At 38.0% G+C, this 21876-nt stretch overlaps 1 protein-coding gene across 6 annotated transcripts in view; it reads left to right on the forward strand.

Moving 5' to 3' along the window:
• NPAS3 (neuronal PAS domain protein 3) overlaps positions 1–21876 on the forward strand; it is a 607962-nt gene that overhangs the window by 563763 nt on the left and 22323 nt on the right. For all 6 annotated transcript variants that reach the window (XM_062623101.1, XM_062623117.1, XM_062623146.1 and 3 more), the window contains 2 exons: positions 15104–15297; positions 21317–21423. In XM_062623101.1, coding sequence (XP_062479085.1) covers positions 15104–15297; positions 21317–21423 — 301 coding nt within the window. The remainder of the gene's footprint in view (positions 1–15103; positions 15298–21316; positions 21424–21876) is intronic.

Genomic DNA, 21876 nt, shown 5'->3' on the forward strand with positions numbered 1-21876 from the left:
CTAGTGTATAAATGTTGTCAAATCATCTCTGTGCTCCAGCACATCATGCTTCATTTTCTCAGGCTGACACTGCTTTTGATTTGATGGTTGCCATGAATAGGCAAAATGAGATGCCAAATAAAAAAGTACTCAGATCAGATAGGTAGTGTGGAGTTTAGCAGAGCCTCCACAGAAAACTCAGAAAAAGAGGAACTCCTACTCTCAAATGGGCTCCCACTGGCTCTGGAAGAGCTACTCCGGAATACTTTTCCTCGGAAAGAAAAAGAAGCAATGTATCAGGATAAAAACACATTTTCCTGCTGCTTGGATTTAGACCAGGAGAGCTCCCTGAGGCTGCTGTTCTTGCCATCTTTTTGTAGAGAGGAGCAGGGCTGGTGGCATCCTGCTCTTCATCAGGCAGCTGTCTTGGCTCCTTGTGCACTTGGCCTTTCTTATTTCAAAACAAGAAACTTTATATAGAGACTTTTTTTGTCAATTCAAAAAAGCAATGATGAAGCAATACATGTAATAAGCACATGTAAAAATGGTAGGGTATCGTTATGCACTGTAGCTCTTTATGTTTGGACCAAAGCGAAAGTATTAGCAAGTCAAAATGCCCCATATGCTCACAGAGATCACCTATTTGCACTTTGCAGGTGCTCTTCACTGACTTTCTACATGAATAGGTGGCTGCATAAGGTTCAAGGGTTCAAGGTGCATCATTTACTCAAACACCAATTATTTTTAGTATAATTTGCAGTGATATGAGGCAAGGTTTCTCTGTACCTGCTCATTTGACAGAATGGGAGAACAAAGACACAGAGCATTTTAGTGGTGTGCGCATCCCCAGTATGCCATACATGAAGCCAGTAGTCAAACAAGAACCACGACATAAGGCTTTCATTACCTGTACCTGTTGACTTCACCTGGTGCAATGACGTCTGGATATTGATCTATACACTGATTTTCTGGTTTTGCCTTCTAGAACAAAAAATTGATCGTGAGTGTTTCAGACCATATTTCCCAGAAAGAGTTCCTATACTATAAAATCTTTTTTCTCTGTTGTCCAAAGTGCATATACACCATTATATAACCAAATAAGCCATTATGTTTCTGTTTCTAAATGATTAAGCATGCCTCTTGATTTGTCTGTTTAATGCCCTGATACCAGCTAAAGAATGGCGTTTGGTCTAGCCCATCTGCTTTACCCTGTGGAGAAGGCATAATATAGATGTTTGGTGGGAAGAGTTTCAGTTTCTCTGTTTTACAACATCATTAGGAAGCCGCTGTTCTAATAATAATAATTCCCATTTGACATCATGGGGGTAAAGAGAAATCATTGCTGACATCAAAAATGAGGTGATATTTCAGCAGTATTATTTCACTGAAGATAAAATGGAAGTCTTTATTACTCCCAGTGCTTTTAAAGAAAGCTGAGCAAGGATTATACTGACTCTGGAACTGAATGCTTAATGCCCTTTCATGTGACATAGTTTGGAAGGTCCAGGCATGTTTTTCCTCAGAAATATTAGATAAACATTTCTCTTCTTGAAAATCATTACCTTATTAGCCTTTTCATTCATTTCTCCTTGCTCAAGTGCTGAGAAATGTGTATTTTCTTTTTTTTTTTCCTAACTAATCAACTGCTTTAGTTCTTATGATGTTTCACATAGTTACAAAGACTATGTTGGTTAGGTCAGTCCACCACTAGACTAGCACTGTGGTTAATATTAGATGCCTAAGTGCAGAGCCCTGCTTCAATTAGCTCACAGGGCACCACTGTACCCAGTCTGTCTCTCCCACAGTCACATGCACAGTGTCAGGAATGGGGCATTGGACACTGGTTTTCCCAAGCAAGGAACTGATTCACAATACACAAACAGGCATTATGGGCTGTTTTCAGTCACTTTATAGCCCTATGCATTCATAAATTTTGTTACGGTTGTAAGATGCAGACTTTGATGGTACAAAACTTACACAAGAGCTTTAGATCACAGGAGCAACCATAGATGAAGTTTATGTTGACAATTTATCAGCTCTTCTCCATCAAGGAAAATTGTTTTTCAGTGCCTGCCTATTAGCAATCATATGCATATTATGAAATTGAGTTTTGGGGAGGACAGCCTGCCATCTGGCTTTTCTGTATTTTTCACAATGCATCATGCTAAAGTTAAAACTTTATGTGCTTCAAATGGTGTAAAATATGAGATGTCTATAATAGACACATTTGGAAAGAAAAATATACTAAGTAGAAATGTAAATCTTTATAAACTATACAAAGAAGCAACTACTGATGCTATACTTTGTTCTAGCTTCAAGTGCCCTTCACATTTTCTGTACACCATAGTGCTCAACATGGGCTTTAACTCCAGTTTTCAAGGTTCCTAAACTGATAACTAATTAATATATAACTCAAGAAGTGAGAGAATGCTTTCTTCATAAACTCTTTCTGGTTCAGGTTTGTGTGTGTGTGTGAAATAAAACTGCAAATGCCTGATGTGGAGAATGAAAAAGATGTGTTCAGTTGCTTTTCTGTGTTCTGATACACTAAGATTTTATCAATAATATTGTTTTCCTGTAAAAATATCTGCCCCAGAGAAAATCTGCTGTGTAGCTGTCAGGATTACACCTCTCAGAATATACCTGTTTTGATTCTGTTAAATTGATAAAAACAGAACACTCTGCTATGTAGAAGGATTGCTGAAAAGAATATTCCGAGGCCCTTTCATGTGCAACAGCACTTGTATGGCAGTATATTTATTGTGCTGTAAATTCCATCACTGATTTTGGCCATTTCAAATTGATTCTGCAGTAACTGTAAGTAATGAACCTTGCAGACAAAGCCAAGGAAAAAATACAAACCAAACAAAATGAACCAAAGAAACCCGAACAAAACAAAAAAAAACCCCAAACCAATAAACTTGTGCCTGTAGGAATACAAATTGTAGAGTTCATTTAGCATCAGCTTTTATCAGATCATGCAGCCAATACCCTGCAAAGCCAGAAAATACATCCAAAAAAATATACAGTGCCATAGCCCTGGCTTTCTTCGAATTTAGCAGCTAACACAGGAAGTCAGTTATTCAAAGTGCATGTTTGTATGAAGTATGCTGCGGATTTCACCTACAATTTAAGGAAGGTGCTCAACATACATGAATGATGAAACAGGAGGAATTATAATAGAAGTGACTTAAACATGATAGTGAGCCAAATCCTGAGCTGTTTTACATGGTGTGAGCAATACCACTGAATTTTGGCAGGGGTTTAGATGGATGTGCAGGGGGGTATTAATGACTCACAAGGTGAAAATATATAAAAGTCTCCAAAATTTATGTATGCTGCTATCTTATTTCCCTTTCTTTACTGAGAGGTTCTACCAGGTTAACAAGAATGATGTGATAGCTTTTCTCCAGATATGTTTAACAATCCCATAGATGTTAACAGAAAATTTATGTGCTTGCTTAAGATTTCCATAGGATGGTTTTAAAACACATAAAAAAACATGCTGTTCTAAGGCTTTTCACAATAGTTGTTAATTTCTGTTGCATTCTATAGGAACAGACTGATCTTGATTTGCTAAATATTGTATACATTTCTCACAATCTTATCAATGGATGCCAAGATCATTTAGACTTATTTTGCAAATAGACCATGGATCAAGTCCCACTAAATCAGTGGGCTGTTCATGTGATTAACACATATATGAATGTACATGCATGTTCTACCCTTACCTGTTACATGAAGAGCTAACTTCAGATTTTAACTCAAATGCTGAAAAGACTGAGGTTTTCTTCTATATAGTTTTCCCAACATTACAGGAGAGAGAAACAAGGCCATGTTTTATTTTCTCCAAGCCCTGCAGTACTTCCATGCATCACAGCTTGCATGCTCATGTGTCTTACAGTCTGCATTGTGTGCTGAATTCATTCTGTGTGTCTTCTTGTACCTAACTCTGCAGATTTATCTGAACCTCTGTATTGTCTGTGAGAGAGATTAAATTCTCATTTTGAGATCAAAATGCTTGGGCCTATTCTAGCCTTATATAGGCCATAGAGAAGCTCATAGTCTAAGTCATATTCCTTTCCCCTCTCTATGAAAACTCTCTTTTGTCAATTTGTTCAGTTTACAGCAGCTTAAGTGACACCCAGAAGAGAAAAGACAGAAACTTAGGCTTTCAGTTAAACACCAAATATGGTGAAAGACATAATAAAATAATGAGAGTTGGGAATGCTGTTTTTCTTCTCACTCTCTGCTGTTTTGTGTTGCAATGAGGAAACCCAGTGAGCAAGTCTGAAGTCTTGTGAATAGCCACTGGTAACCAAAAGCAAAGAAACCTTGCTCATTATCTCTACTCCCCTTTTGAATAAACATTTCAGCCATCATAAATGAGTGTGACATGAAGGGCAAGTGAATGACTCTCATTCCAGATGAGAAACATTTGACAACTGAGCAACCTGAAGGTTGTGAAGGTGGAGGTCCTGTGACTGCTGGATAATGGGGCAGGCATACCATTTATTTCAATGCAACCTGAGATGCATCATACTCTTAAATGACAGACTGCCAGCCTTGCAGAGGACGAGTCCTACTTGTTCAAACTGACTTTTAGTTAGGACTGTAGTGACTGAAAGACAGAGCTGTCCTAATTTTTTCTTGTTACCCTGTAAAATTACATAGATTAGTTATATATAAGGAAAGGTTCAGTGTGGACTGACAGATGGCATGCAACACCCCTACTGTATCTCATTTTTAAATATGACTTATATGGAGGTAATTTCTTGGTAACCTGTTTTTTTGTTTTTTTTTAAAAAAAAAAGAAAAATTTTATTCTAGGTGGGTTAGTAAAAGAAAATCTCTGCATGTTAAACTTGCCAACTTTTGAATTAATTGAATGACTGAGACAATCAATTAATAATTGTTAAGCAAGCACAGAAAATCAGTGAATTACAAATTACTAAATTGATTCCAATGTGGATAAAGCAAGAGGCTGCCATAATTCTTCAGTGTAGATTCAAGAACACGAATCTTCTCTCATCAGTTCTTGCTGGCCATTTATCCACATCTGGCATTTAAAACAATGCTGTTTTATTATGATTTTTACAAATAAATTGCTACCTATAACCTAGCTTGCTACATTAAGTGAATTATAGAAACAAATCATAAATAGTAGTCCATTCGTAGCTGTCAAGGAGAAGGTCAGAGCTTTGCAAAGACCATCCATCTCCAAGTGGAATAAAAGTTTTTTCTTCAAAGAGAATTTAGGTGGACTTCAGCTAGTAATGATAGTACTGTTTCTTGAAATACCCACAAAACTCCTCCTCTCCAGAAAATTGGCTTGATTTTGGTTCACATGTCTCTTGTAAAACTGGGGCAATTTAACATGAAACAAATCTCATCACTGAGTATTTCTGGGCAAATTTTATTTGATTGAAGGTATATATTTTTATTTTCACATTCTTCAGATGTTTCAGCAGAAGCTTAGAGTGGCACTGGAGCCTTACAGGTGACATGGCCATAGAAAGGAGCTAGATCCAAACATTTATGACCTATTGATTTCACTGCCACTGAGCACACAGTTTGCATGCCTCAATGTACCAGTATTATTTCATTGCATTTCACAGAGTTGTGCAAAATAAGACTGTATACTCATTTTTGCAGGAAGTCATAAAGAGATTTGTTTCAGGAAGGACATCTCCTAATGGACTTGTTCCTTTCACTTATGTTAATTTGCAGTGCTTAGTAAACAGTAGGTAACACCTTCTTTGTGTCTTAGCATGAGGGAGCTCATAACCTAGAAAACTTCTACTGAAACTAGAAATAGAATTGTAGACATCTGAATAAATACATTATCTCAAGGAAAAGTCAAAGACTTTTGCAAAGATTTCTCAGGCAAACATGTCTATGGGGGATTTCCATTTAATTCAGACTAGCTACTGAACCAGCACCATCCCTGAGCAGAAGTGTGCATTATACCTTGCTATAAATGACATTCAAATTGTAGTTCTTAGCCTTTTTCACAGTGGGTCCCTGCTTTACTATGAGAAAAATTCAGATCTTTCCACACATTTATCCACAAAATAAGGAAGAGTGAATATGACTTCTCCTGACTAACTGGGATTGCAACCCCAGGTGGAGAGCTTGAGAACATAAACATAACTGTCTTAATCAAGGCTAAGTTGACAAATCCCTTTCTGTCTTTACAGACAATATGATTTTCGACATTTTTCCTCTCTGTGTGGGCAAAATGCATTAATATCAGATACTTTGTTTATGTAGCCCTTGCTCACTGTGCAGAGAATCACCTAAGGCAATCATTGGACTGCTAAGAACTGCACCAAATAAAACAGTATGGAAAGAAAAAACAGACAAGCAAACAAACAAAACTCCTTTATTTCTTGCTCCAAAGATAGAAATAAAGACACTACATCTGAAGAATACTTGTTATTGGTTGTCTTTAGTGCAACAAGATTTGATTGCCCTGCCATAGAGGATCCAGGCTGATTTTATAAAACTTTTCCACCCTTTCTATTGCAGAATGATGTAGCCAGTTTCCACCCCACGCCCCAGTATTGTGAATAAACCACATTGGAACTGATGCAACAAAAGTCCCTCAGCTTTTAATTTTTACTGTTGGCAGGAATACCAGAATTCTGGAGTAGTGAGCTCTGAGAGAGTTTGCTCTTGGGCAGGGATGACAATTCCTTTATTAGAACCCTGCACACTTCAATAGCTAAATGCTTTCAACTTTCTTTAAGTAGTATTAAGGAAAAAATATCCTCAAGGCATTATTTTTACAGGGGACTTCAAACATTCGTGAGGAAAAAAGAAAAAATGCAACACATTTGAACACCAAGGGATTTGCAGTAGAAAATCTGTTACAGTGAAGCTATCTTTTGAGTTTCAGGGTTAAGTAAGTATTGGCCATAAATACGGGATGCAGACTACCAAAAATTCTGAGGCATTCCAGACTCCTAGCTTAGGTCAGCAGTAGTCAGATTCTACAGTATATCATCTAGAAATAAGTTACTTACATTAGCTAGATTTTAAATCAGCTGTGTTTCATTTATTCCTTGAGTTCAACATACAAAATCCATTATAACATTGACTAGAAGTATAAGGAAATCCTGAGTTCTTAATTTTTTTCTTATATAGACCTAATTCTGCAATAGCTCAATATTAGATATTTTAGAGTTTATATTTAAAAGCAGCTGTGAAGCAAGCAGATATGCAAGGCTAAATCTGCTCATCTTGAATCCTTGGTCTGCTCTGGAGGTCATATCAAAGAGATTCTTTTCCAGCTTAAACCTGTCTTTTCTAAATAGATCTCAACCTGATGTCATTTAATGCATTGATGTCTGGTTTCTTAGTCATTATATTTGCTGTATTACATATCAAAAGGACTCTTGAGAAATTTCCCCGAATTGATAATTCTAATTTCTTATGTATAGCTACTCTATATTCACTCTGAGGACATCTGTATTGTATGCTAAACCACGAATTGTAAAAAATTGATCCCTTTGTATGTAGGTTTGTATTAAACTGAGATACTCTATTTTTTCCTGTTTGTTGCCACACATGAGTTCCTGGTGTCAGTTTGTATTTGGCTGTTTGAGCATATTAAAGTTTTGCTAGGGCTTATGATGTTCTCGCCAAGAGCACTCTTGCAGCAGTCCGCACTAGAACAGTCTTTGTGCCAATTACTTTAAAAAGTATTCCATTATAAAACCAATTTTTATGGCTACTTTTTCAGGTTGCAGTGTAGTGATTTTGTTTAGTTTCTTCTTTTTCTATTATTTTTTTTACTATTGACCTATTCAAATGCTTGCATGTTTTAGATTATGAAAAAATAATTCACTCTTGATAGATTGAGTTGTTAATAAGACATCTTAAAAAGGAAAAGGGTTCAAAGGTACTAAAATCAAACGTAGCATGTTGAATTACTATTCATATTATAAGCCTGATTTCAGGTGTGTCAGCTCCAATACAGCTTTTATTTAGAGAAAAGCATCTTGCTAATCCATGAAAATTAATAAAAATTCACAACACAGGAAAGGAAGGCATGATAACATATTTTGCAATACAAATTTGCTTTTGAATGGAGGGTCTTGGTCATACAGCTTTTACTACCGCAATGAATTCCAATGCAACCCTGGACCTCAGAATTCTAATGTGAGAGCTATCATGGTGATAAAGATATACATGTGTTCATAGATAGTGCAGGACACTGTGCTATGCCATACTAAACAATAACTACTGATCTGTTACCCCAAATAATAAAATGGAAATGCTGTTGTGTAACAGAACAAAAAATAAGCTTTAAATTGATGATCTAACAATGTTAATCTAAAGGATATTAAAATTTTCATAGCAAACATATTTTTATTAATTATTCTTGAACAATCTCTGTTCTAATGTTCATTTCCCAGCCTATTAAGATTTGATAACTCTAGAGGAACAGCCTGTTGCACACTCTTGAAAAAACTTCATTTTTATTTTTTAATGGCAGCTTTAGGAATTGTTATTGTGCCACAGTTTCCCATTACTCCCATAGAGAAGTTGTAGTTTATTCTTTAGATAACCCTAACCTAGCCATATCCACATCAGGGAGCTTCACATGATAGAAGTAACGTGGGCATTGTCAGGTTCTTGTTTTGTCTTCATTGTTTTGGAGAATTAGAAAGCTGTCCTCACTCCCTTTCCTTTAGCTTATTATCTAGTGTGAGGCAAGTGGGAGATAAGAGGTTGTGCGTCCTGAGGTTGAGAAACAAGAGGCTTTTTGCACAAGTACTCAAAATAGTAACTTTTACACATAAGAACAGCTGTTCCCTGTGGTGTACTTGAATGAAAGTGGCTGTGGCTATTGTGCTTGCTGCTGGTCTCAACATTCATCATATGCAATAAATGATACTCTACTCAGGTCATTTTAGGGACTGAGTAAGATCTATGAACTGAGCCTGCCAAGCCAGGGTGTTTCTCACGTGGTGCTTGTCTTTAAGCACCAAATGAGTTTGAGGCCTCATAGGGATACTTTTTTAAAATCCCTGAGGATTAGCCTAAATTCTGCCTCTGACTGTTTTAAGCAGCAAAATGTCTTTTGAATCTTATTATTTGGAGACATTGTTATCAGAGAAAAGATGGAAAAAGCTTAGAGTGTGTCCAAAAGCTGGCATTGACTTTTTAACAATAAAATACATCCAGAGACCAAATATGCTGTTTAAATGTAAATACCATTTCCAGTTTCAGACTGTCTTTTGCAGGTGTATTTGAAGGGATTTAAAATGTACTTGTAGATGGAAAAGAGGCTATTGACCTTGAAACTATGTATGTGTTAGGAATAATGTTTGCCTTCCTTGCAATCAGACTTGTATTCTTTCAGTGGGTGCTCAAGACCATAATTCTTAACAGTGGTTGAAGTAGCATTTGATGCATAACTATATTAAGACCGACTGTATTTTACTTACAAAGTTGTTTCTCAGGAGTTATAGATTACTGCCTAGTCTCTTTTTTTTTTAACACCCATGGTTCAGAATGGCTCGCTGACAGCTGCACTTCTGGTGTGGAATTGATATGATAGGACAAGGTTTGTGTATAGAAGCAGTATCTTTTCTTAGATAGACTATTATAGTCAGAAATAAAAAAAAAAAAAGAAACCAACAAAAAAGACCCAGGTTTTTCCACATACAAACAGTTTTTCAAGGTTTAAACTGAAACAGCAAACTTCTGAATCAGATGAGAGTTGAGAATAATTGCTGTAAGTAGACGTTATTCTGTTATGCTGTCCAAGAGAAAAAGTAAGTTATGCTTGGAGGTGGATGAAGTTAACAAGGAAAACAGTGGTATGATGGTTGTTTTATAGGCTGAAAGAGATAGTATATCTAGCATTGATACAACAAGAGCATACAACTGCAGACTTTACCTTTCACAACTTCTTTATCTGAGGCATGTTTGATCAGGTTTCCAGACATGTAGGAGTCCCCAAGAGTGGCCACTGGGCATGGACAAACTACTTGCATGGCTCATGCTGCAAGCCCAACATGTCCTCTGTGTGTTAAGCTAACTGTACACAAGTTGGATGCATGTGGGACACATTGAACTTGCTGCACAAGTGCAATGTTCCAGCATATTGCAGCTGTAGTGATTCACTCTTTTTCAACACCAAAACATCATGCTGCATGGGACCTCCTGTTAGGAATACTACACTTTATAGAAATGCAGTAAGTGTGAGAATGGAATATGCAAGTATTACTGGAGCTGTGTAAAACACAAGGCCTTACTGGATCTCTCTGATCCCAGCTGCTGCTAAATGATAGTATAGGCAAGTAATGTATTTTCCCAAAGCTTTCCTGAAGGGTTGGAGAGCAGGCTTTGGTCTCAATGGGGATGGGGCTGTGGAACCCCAGAAATAAATGGCTTCTGACCATGAGAAAACAAATATAAATGTTTTAGTGAGTACACTGGGATACAGGGAGGAAAGGAGAGAACCATGGTAGATATAAAAACCTATAGTAAAGTTTAAGTTGATAGGCACAGATACATTTTGTTTCAGAAAAAGGGAACCTTTATCACTGTGTGAACTCCAGGTGTGACAGTGGACCCCATTTTCTTTGAAAAGTCCAGAGGAAGACCTGTTTCCAAATGATCAGTCTTAGCTTAGGAATCACCTGAAACCATGTAGGACCCTTTGCCTTGTGGACTGTTTGTCATGCTAGTGTCACCGGTGGGTTTTTAGATGCATGTCCACGTATCTGTGACTGAAGGAGCACACAAGTCTTTGACAGAAAAATGTATAAACATGGCTATAGTTTGTAGAGGTATTTCTTAAGCCAATTCTAGCAGTACAAATTAATTGTGTTCTAAGGATTTAGGTGTTGATTTTGAAAGTATGAATAATGTCTTTGAGAGACTGAAACTAGTATCTTTATGAATCACAATTGTTTCTCTAAAGAGGGATAAATGTGTGCATGAATTGTTTCTAAGACAGCTAAAGAAATATCTAGGCACACAATCTGAAGTAAGATGTCTTCATATGTGACTGTCTTCTCAAAATTTGGGTCTAAGCAATAATTTTAAGGCTTCAAATTTAATATCTTATTAGGAGAAATGAGGTGGAGGGAGCAATTCTGTCAGTGCTGTGGTATCAGTCCCATAATAAATTGGCATAGTGATTTACTCAGAGAACAAAAGAAATAGTTTAGAAATTTCTCTCTAATGGAAATTTAAGTTTTGAAGAACACAGAAACATCTGAAAGGTGAAATTCACAGATTTTTCATGCTTGCAGGTTTTCATAGCCTCTGGTAATGCATGTCCTTACTTATGACATGACATGTATGTGAAAAGATGGATGCAATATTTAAAGATGTCTTTTGACAGAGAGAGTATTTCTGTCTCCAGAGGTGAGATTTAGCTTTAAAGATGATGAGCAGGTTCCAGATGTGTTTTTCAATTGCTGGGCTTTCCTTTCCTTGAGTGTTGGCAGAGGGAAGGTTTTATCAAGGTCTTTGTGATGTGCTTGTTTATAATGAGTAGACATGAGTAGAGCACATCTAAGTGCTTATCGCTAACAGATGACTAAAGAGAGCATATGGCAGGAAAAAGAAATATATATTTGTCCAAGCAGTGTGGCTTGTTAACACTCCCAGACTCATAAACTGTGTTTACATGTACTTACAATATTTTGCAAATCCCTTTTCTAATCAGCTAAAAATAAAAGCCAAATAATGATTTTTTTCCAGTATTGGAGTGTCAGGCAAAGTTGATTTGGAATTTCTTTAACAAAGCAATCAAACAGTACTGAAGTTTTTTATGGTATTTGTTTTGCTTCAGCATGAGTTCTTTACAGCTACGTATGTGTTATTTTCATTTCACAGTGTTAGAAGTTTTATTGTTGCAGAATGCTTTTTTGTTCACCAAAGTCTAAGTACAGCTATTATACAACTCAGTTACACTACAAGCAATGGCACAGGTCAGAATGGCCTATGTCAAACCCTGGTCTAGATCAGGTCACAAGGTTTATTTTGACCATAAGGTTTCTCTCTGCATGAAATCATCATGCAAGTTACTATATCTGCCAATAAACAGTTTGTAAGCAAAAGTCTCTGAACTGTTAACCAATTGCAGCTCCCATTAGAATAAAAAAGGAGTCTTGCTACTAATTTCATTTAGGAAGTACATGCAGAAATGCTGGGGAAATCTGTACAGCTCTTGACATACAAAGTTTCTGATGATCCTTGTGATCAGGAATATAGCATTCACCCAAATTTTTATAATGGACAGAGCACAATATCACTGTTTTCTCCTGCCATGACATCTAAATGTGCCAGTCTATTCATACAGCATTATTAGAGAGAAAACTATTTTATTTTAAAGATGGTTTTGGACTGTTGCATGCTTTTCAGAAGAAAGCATTTATAAAGAAAACTGCACAGAAGAGGTGCATTTACTTTTAATTTTCAGAATATTCCTGGCAAATTTTTGTTAAATATTTACATCTGGGTCCAAGTATTGTCCTTCATAAAGCAGTTTATTCTTGCAATTTAGCTTCATTAAAGTCATAATACTGCTTTAGGATATGATAGACTGGTGCTGTGGGATTGAATTATAAAGAGATTAATTTTAGCTACCGGAGATAATTGACCCTATAATTCCTATCACCCCTAATCCCAGTTCAAATGAACCAGTGTTAAAAGTGGCAGTACTCACAATGTAGACAAGGTCATGACAGCTAGAATTGTTTTTTACTACCAATTAGGTTTCCCACTTGGTGCATTTAACTGATTTTGTCATAGAAAGGGATTTCAGGCATGGAAATACAGTTTCTTTAGAAGCACTCTGGCACTGGAACTGATGGGTGGTTTGCTGTACATTTCCCAGTGTACAGAATCAGAATGCAAGTGAGTGCTGACCCCTAAAATTCGCAACCTTGTGGGGATTTAGAACATGTTTTGATCTATGATAAAGCTAGGAACAAGCTAAATAATTTGAATCTGGAAGCAAACTGTCTTGAAATTCAACAATGTTAATATATGGTGGGTCTAGCAGGTTTGGAACTGTCTCTTGTAGTAATACTACATCTGAGGTGTATTTTAGATGAGGAATCAGAAAAAAGTGACTGCATAGAGTTGTTCAAAAACAAATCATGTTGATGTTTAGGTGCAAATGACATGGAAGTTTTTTAAAAATACAAGGAAGAGATAAACGGATTTTAAGTATGATATATTTTAGAAATTCCCTCAAGTGATAGTGCCAACTTCAAACATATTAGCATAAGGACTCTTATGAAAAAACAACAGAACAACAATACTTTTGCATAGCACGTTCAGTAGAAGATTATTTTGCACATTATTACTAGTTATCCATCAATATTTTTTCAAGCATTTACAGATTTGAGTTTTGCAGTAAGCTGAAACTGCATGATAAAAAGAGACAGATAATGATAAAAAGCAGATGTATGTGCGAGCGTAGCTAGAAGGAGCATAATATACTATTACTGCCCCTCCTGTGAAGTTAATCCTATTTCTTTTAGCTATTTCTTCATTAGTTAATGGGGTCTTGAGGAAAAAAAAATAAAGTGTGTTTAAAATGGTGTTTTTGCATCTTTGCCTTTAGGAGCTTTTTCAAATATTCATAGTAGAGTTTACCCTTGGAAGGTGCATTAAGTGTGAGCTGAGGCAATGATTACTTCCAATGTGGATGGTCAGAAACATGCAACTGAAATGGACAAACACAGCAGCTAATCACTTTCTTCACTCAGATTCACCACACTGGCTGAAGTCAAAATGTAAAATAATGGAGAAGGGAGATATTTTAATGATTAGGTTAAAAAAAAGAAACAAACTTCAAGCTTAGATCACAGATCTGAATTAGATTTGAACTTGGATGCACTTTGGTTTGCAGTCTTACTAATGAAAGATTTTCTTTCTCACTTTCTATTAACACTTAATCTCAGATCAGAAGCAAAGAGTTTGGCTGCTGTCTTTGTAAGATGAGTATTAGTGGACTTATAATTACACCCCATCTCTGTCACCTCCTCACATGCACCTGGCACCAACCAACATCTCCATTGACCACTGGGTAGTGTGTCTGGGATCACAGTGAAAGGGGCTCCCATCTCCTAGAAGCCTTCTCTTCATGTTGATGTTGTAACACACCAAGGGTGAAAATCTCAACTGCAAGTTCTTATGACTCTCCTATCCATGAGTACAGCAACTGCGGTTTCCATTTTCAGTTTGACATCTGGCAACAGTGCTGTATTTATATTCTTTTATTTAAAAAACAAACAAACAAACACCTCTTTCTTTATCCACAGAACACCTTAAGGGTGAATTATTCTTTTGCCAGTTTCAACTTACCCTATTTAAGCAGGCAGCATTCTTAGAATTTCATTCTCCAGGGGTGTAATTGGATTTTCCAGGCATCTTCTGGCATTATCTTGTGAATAGGGAAAGAATCCGTCTGACCCCAGAACTCTCCATGCACACATAGTGTGCTAGGCAAAGGCATTACATGTCTACAAGCTCTTAAAAAAGCTTGCTGTGGATGCAGGAAGACCATCCTGCAGCTGAGCTCATTGATCACTTCTAGGCTGTTGCTTCTCAAATTGCCAACCACAAGGAAGTAATTCAAGTCGGTGACCATGTCTCCATGGTGTAGGTGACTAGCAATTCAATTAAATCCATTCTGGAAAAGTTTCAAAACTGTCTATCTTTTTGTCTCATATTCAATCTCCAATTGCTACAAAATCAATATTTTATTAATTTCTACCTTCACAATTTCAGTTTTGTCCCACTCTCTTTTCTTTTCTTGAATTTCTAGTTTGGTTTTTTCTTCTTTTCTTTCTGCAACCACCACAACAGAAATCAATACTGCAGGAGTTCTGAGGTTTTTATCTGATGAATGTGAAGCATTTGCTTGTTAATGTTCTTGCCTTCTTTTTTGCCATGAGGACATATAGAACATGTTGACAGCCAATATTAATAAGCTTAACACTAATACTGGCAGTTACTTAGTACAATTTTTGGCTGTGTTAAGTGGTCTGTAAGGAATAGTAATGCTGTCTGTTAAAAGAAACTGATGTCACAGTTGCAACCAGAATTCACTGGGGTTTCTTTTGTTGTTTTTATTTTCCAGGTGATTCATATAACAGGCCGGTTACGTCTGAGAGTGTCACTGTCCCACGGACGGACAGTACCCAGCCAAATCATGGGACTTGTTGTCGTTGCTCATGCTTTGCCACCTCCTACAATTAATGAAGTCAGGATTGACTGCCACATGTTTGTCACTCGTGTGAATATGGACCTCAATATCATTTACTGTGAAAATAGGTACAGCTTTTAGCCCTTTTTTTATTTGTTTTAGCTGTGTGTATTCTGTGTTCCATGGGCTTTGCAAAAAGCTTTAAAATTGTGACTCCTGCAGTGTCATCTGGGTGTTGTATGAGAGCATTGAATTCACTCTCGTCATCATCACCTTCATTTTCATTACATTCTTAGAGCATAAAGGTAAACTTCAAGCTATAATTTGCATGGTATCTTGCTGGCATAGGGGGAGATAGGCCAGGAAAGATTCCGCTAAGCTTTCCCTGCTTTTTACAATCTCTCACCGTCCCTCTCAGAGGCAAGATCTGGGACTAGACAGACGTTGGTCTGACCTGTATAGCTGTCCTTATGCTCCCCCGTCCTCCCTTCCACAAGTCTTTCTGTCTGAAGTTTTAAAGTTTTCCATTTTTGAACTAATTTGCAGATTACAGCACATCCTGCTCAGTGTTTAATGGAACAGAAGCACAGATGGCCTAGATAGTAGGCTAGAGAGGTGGGATCTGTTGCAGTAAGAGGTGGGAAAACTGTAGAATAAAATTGGTTCAGGGCATACTGGGAAGACAGCAGTGAAATGGGAACAGGTGATGAGAAGTTGGCTGGGGGGGGGGGCGCTATGCTCAATGTGACAGCAACACGTCATCTAGGAAGGTGAAAGATGGGATTTAAATTCAGCTGTCTACTCTCTGAGGGTTGGCAGCTTGTACCACTGGGGGGTGCCCATGGGGGTCTGTCAGAGAGGGGCTTGGCAGCCAGGCCCCATCCCACCATCCCAGCCTGGAGCAGGGAAGCAGGGGGCATGGGGCAGCACCAGCCCCAGGCATTGGGCACCTTCCTGGGAACAGGCCGAGGGCAGGACTTGGGCCAGTGGCCAGGCAGGGCAGGGACGTGGGGAGCTGGAGACAGGTCCTGCTGCAGCATCACTGGGGCAGGGGCTGATTCCCTGCGGGGTTGACATGGTGTTCTGGACTGCAGGCAGCGTTTGGAGAGCCCTGGGAGGGTGAAATGACCTCTGGGGCTGGGCAAGACCATTAAGGCTTATTGGTGTCCTCAGGGCCCTGGAAAATAAAAGTAAATGTAGGGAACAGGATATCTGAGGAGGAAGATATAAGTAATAAAGAAGTTTGGGTCCACTAATGGAAGTCTGAGCTTGGGGGGAAAGGTTGGAAAGGAAGAAGAAAAGTAATGCAGCCGAAAGAAATTTTGTCAAGGAGAACTATCATCAAAAAGTGAAACAATCAAGATGGGTAATGCAAGCTTTTCATGTGACAGCAGCCATGGCATATTATAAGTTAATAGTGGAAACTCTGAAATGAGCAATCATAATTGTTCAATCATAACAGAGTACCTATGATCAGGACAGCACATCAATATAAACTTCTATAAAAATGGATAAGTGCAAATGCTTTGTTGAATCAGGGCCTTAAACATTTTCAATAAACTTGGATTTCAGTTAAGAGGTTATCTTTGCTGTCATGTTGCTGAACTGCCACAATAGTATTATTAATAATATTACTTGGCTACTAGAGAGAACACTTCATCTAAACTTCCAAAGCATTACCTAGAAGAGAATATATTAGTCTATTTTTTAAGCTTGGAAAAACAGCTCTGTAGAAAGTGGCTTGCACAAGGTCACAGATAAAGCTTCCTTAGAAGTATTAAAGTTTGGGCTGAGTTTTTCCCTGTGACTTTAACCAGTGAGCATCTAGATTCTGCATATTCTGGCATATGGTGAAAATGCTCTGGGGATTAGAAGCAGGGTCTAGAAAAAACCTTTTGCCTTTGATTTGACTGCAGCCTACCCAGGTAGTAATGAAAAGCTGCTACCACTACAAAGCTCTTCAATGGCCTCTGTGAAATGAGTTGCTGGTGTCTGTCCATTAAGGTAAAGGCAACATTATAAAGCAACTTTGCTTTTTTTGCTACAGATTTTTTCTTATATACTAGAGTGCATATGATGATACCTGAATTTATGTTGCAATAGTTCCATTTTAAGCCCTGGTGTTAGTGTTAAAAGTACTTTATAAAAGGAGTTTCACATAGTAGAAACACTTCTTCAGGGCTGGGAGGTGAATGTTAGCTGACTGAGGCAGCAGGATTTCCACTGACGGAAACTGGAGCAAGATTGACAGGACTTGGATTTCATAGCAAGTATAAAGCATAATATGACTGTAAAAGCTGGAGGAATAGTAAGGACAGAGGAGGGGAAGGAATTCACTGAACAGCTGATTGAAACTGTCAGATGAAATATCTGGGCATCTGCCAAGGCCATTCTCCGAGTCAGGGAAGTTAGGATCTCTCTTCTGGGACTATAGAAAAGGAGATAAGCATCCCATCGTGAATAAATGGGCTTGACTCCTGGCACTTGTGGGCAGCCAGGAAATTCTTTGTGGTGCCACAGTAAAGAAAGCACAACACTGATGAAAACAGAAAAAAATGGATCCATGCTGGGGAAGCTGTAAGCACTCTTTATGGAGCAATGGGGAGTTTCTGGCAGGGAATATAGAGCAGAAGCCATGCTACTTAACTAAAATGAATGCTCACAGTGGACCATTGGATCAGCAGGGGTGAGATCAATAGTACTCCTAGTTTTCCAAGTGGCTGCCTGCCTGCAACAGCAGGGAACAGGAGTGACATTACTCAAGTCTTTGGGTGCATCTTGTTACTTTCCTCTGAATGATCTGCATCAGTCCTGGACTCAGTGCACAAACTAGTAAACAGTTTGCTTCCCTTTGAGACAAGATCCGTTAGCTAATACACTGGCTTTTTCTAACATTTAATATTTTGTTCTGAGAGTGTTAAATGGGGATATAAAATTCTGTCATCTAAAGTGTGGTATATTAATCCATGTCTGTTTTCCAAATGCAGTATTCATCATCTTTATGTCATCTAAACTTCACTATCTAGTCTAGAATAGTCTAGAATTTCTTTAGTAGTCTATGGAGTGAGAAAAGCACCCGCAGAGGAAAATCATCTTAGGCGAAGGTAAATAAAGCAAAATAAAGAGACTACTGCTAAAGTACAGCATCAGTCCGTGTATTTTCAGTGTCAGCAGTTAGTGACTGGAGACCATCTGGAGAGAGCCTAGCCCAGTTTAATGTGGACTGCTATAGCCATATTTGCTCATATATCCCCAAAAAGAAATAAGCCAATGCATATAGTGCTTTCCAAATGGAAGAGATTTTGGCCCGTTGGCTATGACAGTGATTGCTGATATGCAGAAACAGTCTTGCGTAGGGTGCCTCAAGCATACAAATGTGTGCACAATTTGGTCCTAACTTAGCAAAGAACTGTACCATACCTACCTTTAAATTTCAGTCATGTTAACAGCCCTGTAAGTGGCTGGAACCACTGATCTGCTCTAATGTAAGCCTGTTCTTATGTTTTCTGGATCAGGTCTGTGTATTCAGCCAAACCGAGTTCCTACCTATCAACCTTTCACTTCATTTTGTCAAAGAGCTTGGGGGACACAAGATCTGCCTCCTTACTAGTACTCTAAAATACACTATAATTTTCCTTTTTTTTTTTTCTTCCATCTGTGGTACCTTTAATATAAGCAGGAGTATGCTATTTGATGTTATTTCTTTTGCTTTTGTTTTTGGTGTCATTGCTTGCCAGTGATCATCATCACTTCTGTCTGGGTATTCTTTCTGTTTCTTCTAACACTTTTTTCATTTAAAAAAAAGAAAAAAAATCCTATGGCCTTCATATGCCTGAAACAGTTTTTTTTTTTAATATTATAGAATTGTATAATCATTAGGTTGGAAAAGACCTTTAAGATCATCAGTTCCAACCTAACACTGCCAAGTCCACCACTAAACCATGTCCCTGAGCACTTCTACACATCTTTTAAATACCTCCAGGGATGATAACTGAACCACTTCCCTGGGCAGCCTTCTCCAAGGCTTGATAACCCTTACAGTGAAGAATTTTTTCCTAATATTCAATTTAAACCTCCCCTGGTGCAACCTTAAACTTAAGGGATTGTGAATCTGCTTCTACTGTTGCCTTGCTGTGTTCATTTTAATCTGTGAAGACTTTACACAAACATGATGCTGCAGAGAAACAAAATACAGCTGAGTCAGATTTACCAGAGGGGAAAGCAGAATGATCATCTTCCGTTTCAGCCCTGTGAACTGTAACACTCACAGCCTTCATACATCACAGGGCAGTCGCCTGCCTGGAGATTGCCCCTTTCTACTAGGCTGGGCAGGGTGCGATTTCTTCCTGAACTTGAAGCAAAGCCACTTCCTAAGAGAGTTCTTGGGTCAGAGAAGCAACCACAAATTGTGTTAGTGAGGAAAGTCATGACATGATAGGGGGAGAAACTTAAGTTCTGGTTCTTGCTCCATGGCTGTTTATACACTTAGTTTAGAATAAAAAATATGTACCTTTAAAAAGAAACCTTTAAATATAGGACTCCCTTCATTCTGGTGAGGTTTCTTATCACTGGGCAGAGACCCCAGGTCCTTTGTTTCCAAACCCATAATTCACTGTGTAACCAAAGCAGAGAAACTCAGCAGAAAGGACAGGGAGTCCTGCTGCCAGTTTCCAGACTTGTCTTTATCCTGGGGAATTGTGTCCCCTCTAAGAAGGTAGGAAAGGTGCTTTTCAACTGTGGTTTGTGATAAACATAAGATGGGTATCCCCAGATGGGTATTGCACATTTGGTTAAGTTCTGTAACTACTAGGCAGTTCTTTGAAAGTGATCCTTTCATGCTCTGTCATGAAAGTGGGAGACAGCTGTTTTGCTCTGTGCTCGGCTTGATTTGACCATTTTTAATAGCATATTTGAGTACACCTGCTTTACCTGTGATGGTTTTCATATTTGGTTTCATTTTTAATTGGGACAAACCACCAGTGCTGCTGCGGTGCCTGCTGTCCAATGCTTCCATTCTCCTTCAGTCTTTTTGGTCTATGCATTCTCCCTGCCTCAGACACCCAGGTAACCACTGCCCTGCTAGTCAATGACCAAGTGGCTGTGTTCACCCCCTCTGCCTGCTATAGGGGAACCCTCAGACCTAAGCAGTTTGGTTTCTGGTTTTGCCTCCCCACTGGCCTCCTTAAGGATCACACTGCAGCTGTCTGTTCTGTCAAGATGTGTGGTGTTTCTTGTTACTCTCTTAAGCATGTGGCAATTATATCTTACAGTTGCAAAGTAGGCTTAACCCCAGTCATTGCAGCATATTTCAAACCCTAAAACATTATTCTATAGCTATAAAACACGCATAGTTTTAAATGCTTGTGTGAGCAAGGCATTTTCCAATTGTTTTGTTATTTTCTGTACTGCTTTTAAGGACATTGACACCTTGACACTCCATGACAGAAGTTCACACGTTCACACAGCTACAAGCACGCAGACACACACACAGACCCACGCACACAAAGGTCTGCAGAATAGATTTTAAAGTTTCTATGTGCAATAAACAACAAAGTCCCAGTTGAAAGAGCCCAGAGTGAAAGCTGAGCTCCCAAATGAATTAGACTAAAAAAGATAACACCCTGAGGCATCTGTGTGTCTCAGCATTTAAATTATATCCCTTGAAATATCAGTTTGGACTTGGTGCCAAGAAATGGTTGAAGAGCTTTTTCATGGATATACCCAATAGAAGACCAATCTGTTGAAATGAGATGTGTCTCTAATCATTTGGTATAAACATAACATGGTTTTACTTTATTATGTAACCTTGAAACATCTTGGTCTTTTAATGAGGATTTTGGATTGTTGCTAATGCTTTACAATTTCATGGAATTACATTGTCTTGGTGTTATGCTACAGGGAGAATATGCACTAGAATTTAACTTTCCACTTACTTAAATGGATAAAAGGATTTCAAGGTTTCTTTAAAAAACATTTTCTTTCTTTTTTCCTTTGTTTTATGGCTGTGTCTTGTTTGTATAGACATTCCATCCAAATTGCTATAGTGGTGAAAAAGCTTCTTAGCAGATTTCAATTTCTGAGTCATTTGACAGTTAATGTGTTCTTTTCCTTCTCAACTTATAGGTGCTTTTTTTTTATCTTTTTTAGGATTAGCGATTACATGGATCTGACCCCTGTAGATATTGTAGGAAAGAGATGTTACCACTTCATTCATGCTGAAGATGTGGAAGGCATCAGACATAGTCACTTAGACTGTAAGTACTTCCATTTTTGTCAAAATAATCTAGTACAATACTTGATTGTTCCTAAACTATTATTCGTATTGCACGACTGGGGTCTTCATCTTCCACCTACTTTTTTTGTAATAGGGTTTCATAGAGGGTAGCTCAAATACAACTTTTTGTATGATTTATTTTCAAGTCTTTTTATAGACATATAAGATTTTTCACATATGTGGAAATAAAAAATGATACTTGTATTACCAGAGTTTCCAGCAGCTATTCATTTACACGTGCTGTGCATTATTTTACTCTTTCAAAGAGGTATTGCTTGAGTGAGAAATCCCCTCCCTAGCACAGAAAATGAACTCTTATCTTTGTTTTTTATTTCTGAGTCATAATGAGGAGGTCAAAAAATGCAGCATATTTGGGATTTCTCCAGGGTTTTCAATACAGAACTGAGCTATAGCTCTGCCAGTGTTTTAACCA

This window comes from Pezoporus occidentalis, unplaced genomic scaffold (assembly GCF_034315485.1).
Source record: "Pezoporus occidentalis ecotype Australia unplaced genomic scaffold, CSIRO_AGI_Poc_V1 ctg108, whole genome shotgun sequence".
Taxonomy (NCBI): domain Eukaryota; kingdom Metazoa; phylum Chordata; class Aves; order Psittaciformes; family Psittacidae; genus Pezoporus; species Pezoporus occidentalis.